Source organism: Monodon monoceros, unplaced genomic scaffold (assembly GCF_005190385.1).
Source record: "Monodon monoceros isolate NGI ecotype Baffin Bay Population unplaced genomic scaffold, NGI_Narwhal_1 Super_Scaffold_3, whole genome shotgun sequence".
NCBI classification, from domain to species: Eukaryota; Metazoa; Chordata; class Mammalia; order Artiodactyla; family Monodontidae; genus Monodon; species Monodon monoceros.
The window spans coordinates 57,409,615-57,422,312 of NW_021703780.1; the positions used below are offsets into that span (position 1 = coordinate 57,409,615).

The 12,698-nt window shown below is 46.9% G+C and overlaps 1 protein-coding gene across 21 annotated transcripts in view; it reads right to left on the reverse strand.

The window, feature by feature from the left end:
- GASK1A (golgi associated kinase 1A) overlaps nucleotides 1-12,698 on the reverse strand; it is a 99,857-nt gene that overhangs the window by 26,949 nt on the left and 60,210 nt on the right. Inside the window, exons 1-2 of one of the 21 annotated variants that reach the window (XM_029242283.1) lie at nucleotides 4,076-4,371; nucleotides 2,049-2,097 (exon numbers count right to left, since the gene is read on the reverse strand). The exons of 18 other annotated variants lie outside the window; for them this stretch is intronic. Coding sequence is in view for 1 of the 3 variants with exons in the window: in XM_029242263.1 (XP_029098096.1) it covers nucleotides 2,049-2,111 (63 nt within the window). In the remaining 2 variants the exon portion in view is untranslated. Of the gene's footprint in view, nucleotides 1-2,048; nucleotides 2,349-4,075; nucleotides 4,372-12,698 lie in introns of those variants that run through there. 2 more of the 21 variants (XR_003796626.1, XM_029242263.1) reach the window with 2 other exon arrangements.

A 12,698-nucleotide genomic window follows, 5' to 3' on the forward strand; every position in this document is an offset into this window, starting at 1 on the left:
GTAACACTGCAGGCTAGACCTGCTCAAAGTCTGCTTCTCTTGGATGAACCCAGAATCAGGCCCTAGGAAGGGGGAGCTGGGCTGGCCCAAGACTCTGGGGGCAAAGGCGACAGGCACAGCCAGTTGGACCCTCCAGGCACAAGGCGTCCCCCTCTCAGTCAGATCTCTGGGTCCTGGGAGGCCAGAATTGTTCGTGCTACTGTGGGCAGAACCCCAGGCTGCCTGTCTCCTAGGCCACCACCCAGCCAGGCCCCTTGCTCAGCTCCATTGGAGAGCTGTGATTTTCCTTCCACATCAGCAACTTCAAGACAAGAAAGGAACTTTTGCCCCTGTAATTTCTGGTCCAGCCAATCTCTAGGCAGGGGAAACCCAAAGGAATGATAATTAACATTTATTCAGTGTTCACTATGAGCCCGAGACTATTTGAAGAACTTTACTTCTATTAATTCATTTAATCTGTATGCCAGTCTTACAAGGTAGATATGAGGATTACTAACCCATTTTACAAGTAAGGAAAACAAGGCATAGAGAAATGAGGCGACCCAAACTTCACAGAGGACAGCGTCATGACATGAACCCAGGCCATCTGGTTCCAGAGCCAGTGACCTAATAACTGGGTCACTCTAGAAAGGGGCTGCTACCCACAGCCCCTGCTCCAGCCCTGATTCCAGAGGACTGCTCTGGGTCTCAGGGGTGGACCCTGCTCTCAAAGGTTTAGCTCTTTGGGATTGGTCAGTTCATCTGTAAAATGAAGCTTGAGTGAGATCAATGGTAGGTGACAGCCTTTTTGCACTGGGACAAGTTGAGGGAAAATAAAATGTTTTCAGGCTACATTTATTCTTCTTTAAAAATGAAAATATCTTACTGTGTTTCATGCTCTACTTTATTACATAGAAGAATATCAGTGAGAAAATGCCACCATTTGACCCACTCAACTCTGGGCGTACTTGAGAGGTAACATTAGAAGCGGGTTTCTAATAATCTGTTATCCTCAAATTAAATCTAGGGCTTGACTCAAAACCACGCAGGTTCTATGTCTCCTGCTCTGTCCAAAAGAAGATGGTGCCCAAGTTCCTTTCAGCTCAAGCACTCTCAAGACTGTAGCCAGGAAACTGAACGTATCTGACATATACAGACATTTCTCCAAAGAAGACATACAGATGGCTAAAAAGCATGTGAAAAGATGCTCAACATCACTAATCAGTATTAGAAAAATGCAGATCAAAACTCACACCTATCAGAATGGCCATCATCAAAAAGTCTACAAACAAACGATGCTAGAGAGGGTGTGGTGAAAAGGAAACCCTCTTACACTGTTGGTGGGAATGTAAATTGGTACAGCCACTATGTAGAACAATATGGAGGTTCCTTAAAAGACTAAAAACAAAGCTACCATATGATCCTGCAATCCCACTCCTGGGCATATATCCGGAGAAAACTGTAACTCAGAAAGATACATGCACCCCAATGTTCACTGCAGCACTATTTACAATAGCCAAGACATGGAAGCAACCTAAATGTCCATTAACAGAGGAATGGATAAAGAAGATGTGGTACTTATATACAATGGAATATTACTCAGCCATAGAAAAGAATGAAATAATGCCATTTGCAGCAACACAGATGGACCTGGAGATGATCATACTAAGTGAAGTGAGTCAGACAGAGAAAGACAAATACCATATGATATCACTCACATGTAGAATCTAAAGAAATTATACAAATGAACTTATTTACAAAACAGAAATAGACTCATAGACATAGAAAACAAACTTACAGTTACCAAAGGGGGAAGGGGTGGGAGGAGGAATAAATTAGGAGTTTGGGATTAACAGATAACACTACTACATTTAAAATAGATAAACAATGAGAAACTATATTCAATATCTTGTAATAACCTATAACAGAAAAGAATCTGAAAAAGTATATACAGATATATATATATATATATATAACTGAATCACTTTGCTGTACACCTGAAACTAACACAACAGTGTAAACAACTATACCTCAATTTTTTTTAAAAAATGAAAATCTCTTTTCATTACCTCTTCACCTTTCCTTAATCTGCCCAAGTAAATGCTCTCCTTGGCACACCTGAAATAAAGCATTTTGAACACGTAAAGGCACTACAGGTATTCGGCCTTGGGGGATTTATGGCAGAGACGGGGTCTAAAGGTTCATGATGCGGGATAAATTGAAGCTCTCCTAAGGCTCAGATCTGAATCTCATTCACCCCAAGCAAATGAGTCCATGGCTCTCTGCACAGGTTCTGCCGCTTAGCTTCCACAGCATAACTTCAGGCACATAGTAACCTTGTGATGTGATGGAAACTTCCTGGTTGAACAATGGTAATAGCTAGTGCTAGAGATAGAAAGGAAGACCAAATGAGATCTCAGAAAGTGATGGTTCTCATTCGGGTAAAGAAAAGAAACAGTGGGGAGAGCCCCAGAAAATACAAGCTCTAAAAACAATAAAGAGAAGAATGTTACATTTCAAGATAGCAGACATCTATGATCCAAATGAATTCGCCACACCCTCATGAAAATACGAAAAGCAATTCAAGAAATTGTTTCAGCAAAGGGTTCAGCCAAAATAAAACTTATTTTTCAAGAACTTTAACAGAAATTGAAATTTCAACTCTTTCCACCCACTTGGCTGCATTTTATTTAGGACATAAGGGGCTGTAAGGTGTTTTCAGATTTGGGGATTTAAGAAAGCCTAGGGGACTTCCCTGGTGGCGCAGTGGTTAAGAATCTGCCTGCCAGGGCTTCCCTGGTGGCGCAGTGGTTGAGAGTCCGCCTGCCGATGCAGGGGACACGGGTTCGTGCCCTGGTCTGGGAAGATCCCACATGCCGCGGAGCGGCTGGGCCCGTGAGCCATGGTCGCTGAGCCTGCGCGTCCGGAGCCTGTGCTCCGCAACGGGAGAGGCCACAACAGTGAGAGGCCCACGAACCCAAAAAAAAAAAAAAAAAGAATCCGTCTGCCAATGCAGGGGACACGGGTTTGAGCCCTGGTCCGGGAAGATCCCACATGCCGCAGAGCAACTAAGCCCATGCGCCACAACTACTGAGCCTGCGCTCTAGAGCCCGCGAGCCACAACTATTGAGCCCGTGTGCCACAACTACTGAAGCCCGCGCACCTAGAGCCCATGCTCTGCATGAGAACCCACCGCAATGAGAAGCTCCCGCACTGCAATGAAGAGTAGCCCCCACTTGCTGCAACTAGAGAAAGCCTGTGCGCAGCAATGAAGACCCAACGCAGACAAAAACAAATAAATAAATTTATAAAAACTTAAAAAAAGAAAGCCTAGGAAGTGGCCCTTGCAAGCATTAGAGCTCTACTGGAGGACACCGCCCGTCAGGAGGGAGGCTCTGGCTGGGTAACACCTGAGCATGGGTTTGCCTTTTCAGTCTCCATCGTTCACTGTAGTGATTTCTGTCAGTGGCAATTGAGCTGTTATCTACAACTGCCTGGAAACCAACACGTGACTAGAGCACCATGAAGTGGAGGACACTGGGAGGGCCATGTGATGTCAGGCACTTCTGAGACCCTCAGGGCACAAGTGTGGGGATTCAACGTACCTAGGGCAGGAGGCAGGCAACTTCCTCCAAAGGGACAGTGTAGGGCTGAGGCAAGGAAAAGTGTTGCTCCCCAAATTCTGCTACATCACAATCTTACCCTTTTATACTGCGTACCCCAATAGGGCAGGCACTGGGTCAGGAAACAGGGACATGAGCATGAGGAAGGTTTGGCTCCGCCCTTAAGCAACTGACTGTCTCATTGTAAAAATGTGAATGATACAATCATTTGCCCCAAAGCTGTTTTGGCCACCCCAAAGCCCCCCACAAAACTGGCCTTGCCTACATCCAGGGCATCTATCTTCCTAAGGTTGAAGGGGTGCAGATGGCAGAGTATGGAAAGCCAGGGAGCAGAGCTGGGTGCCACTCCCCAAGGACTCCACCACAGTCAGATAACATCTCACATTTGTTTAGTGTTTTTCACTATATGGCTAGAAAGATGTTGTTTCCAGACATTCTCACAACAACCCTGGAAGGGAAGAAGGAATTCTCACCATGCCCATTTTACAGATGAAGGAATTGAGGCTCAGAGAGACCTAGCCATTTGCACAAGGTGGCACACCAACTAAATAGAAGAGCTGGGATTCCAACTCAGGTCTTCAGCCTCCAGAGACCAAGTGCTTTCCTGCACACAGGAGCCAGGCCTGGGGATTTGGGAACACACGCGGGAAGGATTAGCTAAGGCCCTTGGGTGCTCATCCAGAAGCATTTTCTTTTTTTTTTAACATCTTTATTGGAGTATAATTGCTTTACAATGTTGTGTTAGTTTCTGCTGTATAACAAAGTGAATCAGCTATACATATACATATATCCCCATATCCCCTCCCTCTTGCGTCTCCCTCCCACCCTCCCTATCCCACCCTTCTAGGTGGTCACAAAGCACCAAGCTGATCTCCCTGTGCTATGCAGCTGCTTCCCACTAGCAATTTTACATTTGGTAGTGTATATATGTCCATGCCACTCTCTCACTTCGTCCCAGCTTACCCTTCCCCCCTCCCCATGTCCTCAAGTCCATTCTCTACGTCTGCATCTTTATTCCTGTCCTGTCCCTAGGTTCATCAGAACCATTTTTGTTTTTAGATTCCATATATATGTGTTAGCATACGGTATTTGTTTTTCTCTCAGAAGCATTTCTGATGCTCCCAGCTGACATGGGGGAGCCAGTGCCAGCAAAAGGCTTTAGAAGACCTGAGAAATTCCTACGTCTGTCTCTTCATTACACGAGCTGGGAACCTGATACCAGCCGAGACATGGGAGATGATGGGCTTCATTATCCTTCAATAAATACTTACCAAACATCCACTTCAGAAAGGCAGAATCCTAAAGGACACCCTGGAGGACACACATGAGCTAGACTCTCTAGGTCCAAACCCCAGCTCCACCACTACTGAGCGTGTCATATAACATCAGTTTTCTCACCTGGAAAATGGGTATGATAATGGTACCGACCTCAAAGAATTGTGGGGAGGATTCAATTAATTTTAATAAAGTGCTAAGAACAGCGCGCTGCATGTATTTTTATCGTGATTACTCAGCACTATTATTTAATCCCAGGATTATTAAATCCCTGCAGAGCTTTGCGACTCCAGTACCTTCTTCAGGTTGCTATCCTGTGCCCCACTCTCTCCAACTGTGAACAGCTGGTAACGGTGAAGTCACAGCACTCTGAGGACTCGTAAGTCATGGTTGAGAGGAAGGCGCATCGGGAACTCTCAGGAACTGATGCTAAGATATATCCTCAGAGCCACCATTTGCTCAAGTGACCAAAAGAGCAGCCACTGACTCCAGCTTGGCAAGCCCGGTGCCCCAAACTTCTGGACGTCGGCTGTGGAGCCCCAGAGAGGGTTAAATACTCCTGGAGAGAAGCTTGCCAGCAGGAGAGCAGGGCTCAGCCATGAAATGCCTTGAAGATTAGCCCTTGGGAGGGTTAAAACAAAGCTACCCTTGGAATCTGAGCAAGTTTATCAGATGGGCAGTCTGTGGGCTGAAGGGGAAATAAAGGGACCCTCCTGTGGGAGGGCTCATGGGGCATTTCCTGACAACCATGGGGCATAGAGCTCCTTCCAGCAGGAGGCCTGGGGCTCAAAAGGACTAGGGAGGAACTGGGCAGCCATGTCTAGGGGCACAGATGGAACCGTCTTGGAGGCACGGAGGTCCTCCCTCCAGGAAACTCCATGACGTCGGCTGTAGCCAGCATTGTGGAGCACCTCCTGTGCCAGGCTCCATGCCAGGTACTTGACTCACAACAGATCATTTACTGCCTGCAACCTCCGTCTAGGGAAGGCATCACTGTTCACATCAGGCATTGAGGAAACTGAGGCACAGGGAACTCGCGTCTTGTCCTCACAGCCTAATAGCTAAGTGGCAGAGGTGGGATTCAAACCTGGGTCTGGCTGACTCCATCAGTGTATTAACTAGAATTCTGTCCCTGCTATTACAGAAGCCTCAAAGAACGAGAGTTGTTTCCCTCCCTGCCACCCTTCTGCAAGCAAGCAAGCAAACCTGGAAAGCTGGCCTCATCCTGCCCCAAGAGAGAATAAAAAGCCTTTGTTTTCAAAAGCCAAGGCTTCTAGAGGTGAATTAAGCTAGGCTTTCTGTCTGATATTGGGTTACCTAGGTGAGGGCTCGACTGGAGCCAAACAATTCAATTTAGAAAAAGCAATGCTGGTGTTCATCTAAAACTGGTGGATGAAATACATGCCATTCCTCTCCGCCCTCCTGAAACCTCATAAAAATGACAGTAAAGGGCTCTTATTTTTAAGGGACAAACCCACAAGGATAAAGAGAACTGGGCAGGAGGCAATGGAAGCAAAATTCAGGACGCTAGAAAATAGGTGAGTGAATGGCAATGGACTCAGCAGACCACGAAGGCTGAATTCTAAACAGGAAGGCGGAAGGGTAAGACTCACCATGATTTACCCTGCAGAAGCCACCCCAACATGTCCAGAACTGTACCTCCAGAGGTGGGGGTGAAGGTGAGTCAAAAACAAGAGGGTTGCTTGAAAGTCTACTTAAGAAGAAGCTAGCCCCCCCAGATCCCTTGTTCCATGCTGCTTGGCCATATAACGCACCCCTGCACCTGGCTAAGGACTTGGAGAGAGAAAGCCAGGGAATCTGTATACTGGGGAGCATCTGGCACAACTGAGGGCAGGGAACTATACTGCCCTAGAGTAGAAAAGAGAAGCTTTAAGAAAGCATTTACACACGGAACATTGAAATATTGCAGGGCCCCCACCCCCACCCCAAGTAGCCAAGAAAATGGCTGAAAAGAAGACTCAAGTTGTAGTGAACACAATTATTTGCATCCCACCACCATACACACACATTCACACATTTGCATCTTGATGGATCAGCCCTAGCGATGGCCTGGCTTGTCCCCATAGTCATGGAGTCAGTTTGTTGCTGCAGCCATCAAACGCCAAAGCTTCCACAGCACTGGCTACTTGAGGCTCTTTAAGCCACCACTAGGCACATCCTGACAGCCTAACCACAGTTGCTATGCCTCTCACCTGCCCCTCGCCTGGCCCCCATGACTAGCAGGTGGGTGGTTACCCACGAGTACACAACCTGGAAGCACAGCGAAATTCAGGTCGAGTGGAGCAAACCTTTGATCACTGGGAGAATGAACCCAGTGGATAAATTCAAGGGGTCCTGAATTCAATTTGTGCAGCATCTCGGTAGGGCCGTAAGATCCTGCAGTCCATTACACTTAGCAGCAGCCAGCTTAAAAACGGATCCTCTTAACATCTCTCCCTGTGTCTCTGTGTGTTCCTTGAGCTTGCACTGACTCTCCAACAAAACAATAGCACACAAACTTTCTGCCTCAGGCTCAGCTACTGGAAACCCAGGTGAAGACAAACCAAGACACATCATCATTGTGAAATTTCAGAACACTGGGGGAAATACCCTACAAGTTTCCAGAGAGAGAGAAAACAACTGAAACAGGTTTTATACAAAGTAATCAAGAATAAGAAAGGCTTTGGCCTCATTACTGCGACATGGAAGGCTAGAGTGCAACTGAGCAAATCCTTCAAAATCTGACAGAAAATGATTTCTGGCTTAGAATTTTATATTCTGCCTTAGAATTTTATACTCAGCCAAACTATCAATCCCACTGTGAGGGTAAAATAAGAGCAGTTTCAGACATACAATGTTTCCTAATGGTTTACTCCTCAGCACCAGATCACTTGGACCAATGCAGCTGTCAACACAAACACAAAGGCAAGCATAAAACTTGCAGTGCGATGGGGTTCCAGCTGACGGGAAAGTTAGATTCTAATAGAGCAAATTAGGCAAAACTGAAGTCTAAATCAAAACTACCCTTGAAAATCCCTTAAGAAAGAAAGAAATTGATACACATCTATTTTTCCTCCAACCTTAGAACAGAGGCTGAGTCTTTTTTCTCAAACAAATAAAACCACAGAGTTGGGAAATTCCAGTAGCACACTCAGCCTCTGAGACCATGTGTCTTGAGAAACACTTGGACCATCTACCAAGAGACTCTGGGGGAGGAAGGTCTGAATGCAGACCCACTTAGCTCCATTCACATTTGGAAGAAGACTAGCAATAATTAACACCAGATTTCTAATCAGCAGAGTTTCCATGTTGTGCAGTTTCTGGTAATAAGAAGAATCCAAAAAGGAGAGGGGGGGGGGTGTGACCTTGAAAAAGGTCAGGGAGCTGCCTCAAGGGCAGCTGGGGGCGTTGAGGAAACACAACCTCAGGTGGGAAAAAGGGTGCCTGAGGAGAGGGGCAGCAGCCTGCAGGATAAGAGGAAGAAGTGAGCCTAGGATCCAGTTGGCAGGAAGCCTCTCTAGCCTGCAGAAATTCTTTCTCCAAAGCCAGCTTGACTGCCCTCTCACTGGTCATGTAAATTTTTAAAAGTAATGTTGCCCCAGACACCCCCCAATGCCAGCTCTCTGATGACAACCCGAGGGGCCCACCTTCACCTTTACCTACGTTGTTTCCCTAATTTCTCACTGAAGCTCCTGGCAAAATCAGGTGTTTCTGGAAGTCAGGAGCTGTCGCCCCCGCCCCACCTTGAATCTCAGCTCTCCTCTTTGAAAGGGATAAAGTCAGTCGATGTTTCCCCCATCTGCAGCTTTGTATTCATGAATAAACAAGCAAACATGCCAGAGCCCTGGTCAGACAGAGTTCTGCCAAGGTGAAGATCTGGTGCTGGGTGTTCCCAACACTGGAGCATCTGGGATGTGTGTCCAGTGGACACACCGGGGGAGGGGCAGAGGTGGAAAAAGGGAAGAGGAACCAAGGAGAGAGCTCTCCTAGGCAGGAAAATGTGGCTGAACTCCATCTCCCTCCTGGGACAGGCATCCGCTGGGTACCTCATCAGTGTATGACAAAAGAATGAGATTTTTCCCCATCTGCAAGAAAATGTAAAATGTAGTTAGGGAGGTGTGTCCAGGGCAAGACTTTAAAAGGCAAAACTAGCAAGGAGGAGAAATTAGTCTTCAGTGTCCTCTATGCCCCCATTCTATCCCCAAATACATCGAAAACGAAATTGTCCATAACCTCAGCCACTTGTTAGATGATTATACAGTTCATCTCTTGGGAGTAGCACTCTAAAACAAGTGTAAGAAGGATAGTGTTTACAAAGTATTAATTCCTGTTTGCATTCCTGAGACCCTGAGCTGCATCTTATCCATCTATCTGGGAATGATATAGAAGAATGTTACAAAAATGTACAAGGAGTTAGACCTTCTAACTTCTGACATGCAAAATAGAATTATGTGGAAATACACAGACTTGTAGATGAGACTGTTGTCTTGAAAGACAATTTCCCAGATTCCTTCATGTCTCCTTAGCATCAAGGACCAAGCCTGGAGAATCTGGTTAATTTGGCCCAGGGGCCACCAGTTTGAGACCCCTGGTTTATACGTTCTCTAAGTTCCTCCTACTTCTGAGATTCTGCAGCTCCCTGTGTTTCCACAGACTCAAAAATGAACTCGATTGAAGAGCTGTAAACCTAACTCTGGAAGTTATTTGTTAAATACCTAATTACTACTGATTTGGGAATTTGAAGTCACATTGGTCCCACAGGACCCCTAGGAGAGCACAGCCAGAGCCTGACCTCGCAGGGCCAGCTGATGAGGGGGGAGTAACTCATGATCCTCAAAGCAGAGGCTGGATGACTCCTATGGTAAACTGAATAAGGGCTCCCAAAGACATCCAGGACCTAATGCCTGGGACCTGTGAAAGTTACTTTATGTGCAAAGAGGGACTTTGCCGATGTGATTAAATTAAGGATCTTGAGATGGGGAAATTATCCTGGATTACTTGGGTGAGCTCTAAATGTAATGACAAGTGTCTTTATAAGAGGGAGGCGAAAGAAGACTTGACTACAGAAGAGGTAAAGGCAGTATGATGATAGAAGCAGAGATTGGAGTGGTTCCATCTGAAGATAGAAGATGGGGCCACAAGCCAAGGAATACAGGTGGCTACTAGAAGCTGGAAAAGACAAGGAAAAGGATTCTACCCTAGAGCCTCTAGAAGGAAGCATCCCTGCTAACACCTTAACCTCAGCCCAGTGAAACTGATTTCGGACTTCTGACCAGAACTGTAAGAGAACAAATTTGTGTTGTTTTAGCCCACGAAGTCTATGGTAATTTATGACAGCATCAAGGGGAAACTAATACAGTCCCTACCCTGGCTGCTGCAGGGATGGGCCACACAGTCTTTAAGATGTCTTCCCACCGCAGGGGCACAGCTGCCAGGTCTCTGCTCCAGGACAGAGTGACCTACTTGTCATCAGAAAGACAAACAGCCTCTTGGGGGTTGTGCACACTCTCCAGGGAGCCCCCTGCCCTCAGGCTTAGTGAGGACGGCCCACAGCCCACTGAGCAAGGGGGTATAGGCTGAGCAAGGGACTGAACACCCACATCCAAATGTCCCCGGGGGCCCCACTCAGTCCCTGACCTCAGGACCAACCCCCAGGGCAAATCTCCTCACCACGACCTTCCCCCAGTCCCCAAGCTGTTTGGCAAGCTTCATCTCTGGTCCCAGAGGGATGCAGCAGCTCCCCAGGCTCACCTACCACCACCAGCCCCTTAATGACACATAGGTTCAGAGGCAGGCGGCCTGAATGTTGATTCCAGCTCCACTGCATCCTGGCTGTGTGAACCTGGGCCTCCATTTCCTCACCTGTACCATGGCGATAAGAATGGCACCCCCCTCATAGGGTGGACTATTCATTAGCTCATTGAACAGATATTCCTGAGCCAAGCACTGCTCCAGGCAGAAGTGAAACATCATGAACAAAACAGACAAAAGTCACTCCCCTTATGATGGTGACATTCTGGTGGGGAAAAAAATGTGACTTGTCACTCATAAAAATAAGATCACTCCACCAAGTACTGTGAAAGTTATATGAGCTGTTGTAGGTAAAACATGCAAAACAGAACCTGAAATATAGTTATGTTTACTCATAACTGATCATAATTTTCTAGCAGGACCCATGGGGTTACCTCCATAGCAGGGTTCCTGGAACCTGCGCTCACAACACATGCCCATCACGTGGACGTGCGAACCCCCAACTCCCGAGATGGGAGGGGGCTAAACGACATGTCCTTTCTCTCCCCCTCCCTGCCAACTGGTTGCTCTGCTCCAATCTCTACGCTGATTATATGTTGGGGCTTTTCCAGCCCCGCTGGCTGCCCCAAGAGCTCTCTCCATACCCATAACTGAATTACCATTTTGTTCCAGCTCACAGGAGCACTAGTGTGGGAACACCGCAGGCCTGATGGAATATTCGAGACCCTGCCATTTGTTGGAAATTTTCTCTGGCTGCCTTGGTATTAACAGCCATACATTTTGGTCTCAGGCCTGGGAGTGGGGATTGAGGCTGAAAAACTAAAGTTTCTCTCTGGGCCATTCTGTGCCAGCCTTCCAGAGATTTCTACTCTCTGGCTGCTCAGAGACCAGGACACAGCCCCAGAGAAGAGTTGGTGGTGGGGGGGAGCAGGTCTGTTCCTACATACACACTTCCTCCCAATTCCAACCAAACCCGTGACAACACGTGGCTGAGCCAATTAGGGACACTAAGGGGAAAATCCACCTCACTCTTTGCCTTAAATCCATCCCAGTCACAGCAGGTCATATGGACTTCTCCAGAATAAGGCCTAGAGGAGAGTCTGTAAACTGGGATCCTTGGGCCAAATCTGGCCTGCAGATGTGTTTTGTTTGGCTTGAAATGTTTTGAATAAATTCGAGCCAATGTTTAAAAACCAGGATATTTCCCACAAAAATCCAGATTTCCGGCTTCCTCTGAAAAGGGGGAAGTTCTAGCCACAACTTGGGCCCACATTCTCATATGGCCAGAGTCAAGTATGGCTCCCTCTCTCAATGATATGCTCTTCTGCCATTCACCACAGGCTCCACCACTTCCTATTGTCTGTCTCCCAAGAGAAGGAAGGACAGTTGCCTTTGGAATCTCACTTGCTTTATTGTTTTTCATAGGAGATAAACACTTCTCTGACCACAGCTCAAGACAATTTGAGAAAACAAAACATAGATTGTTTTTTGCTTCATTATACCCAGCCCAATTCTTTCACTTATGCCAGGAGCCCAGGCTCCATAAGCACTTCAGTTTACACTTCTTGGTCCAGAGCTGCACTGTCCAATATGAGAGCCATGAGCCACGTGTAACTATTTACATTAAATTAATTAAAATTAAAAATTTCCATTCCTGGTTGTTCTAACCACATTTCAAGTACTCAACAGTCACCTGGGAGTAGTGGCCACCGTGGTGGACAGCGCAGGGGAGAACATTTCCATCACCTCAGAAAGTCGTACTAGGCTGGACTCTGGAGAGATTTAAATATAAGATGTGGAGGCTACCATCCAGTGAAGATACCTGTTGAGTTCTACGTCTGTGCCACATTGGGAGCTCTGGGGAGAGCTGCAGCCTTCCAGCGGTTCACTATCTAACTAGGGAGAAAGCCATAGCCAGCGACAAGAGATGACAGGAAGTACCCCTTGGTGTCACAGTGACCCTCTCAGAGCCAGAGAAGGGGAGCAGGTCTCTGTTTTCATGATACAAAGAAAATGCTCTGCTTGCCCATTGCATGCCCTCTCGGCCCAGTCCAGGCAGTCTCCTCAGAG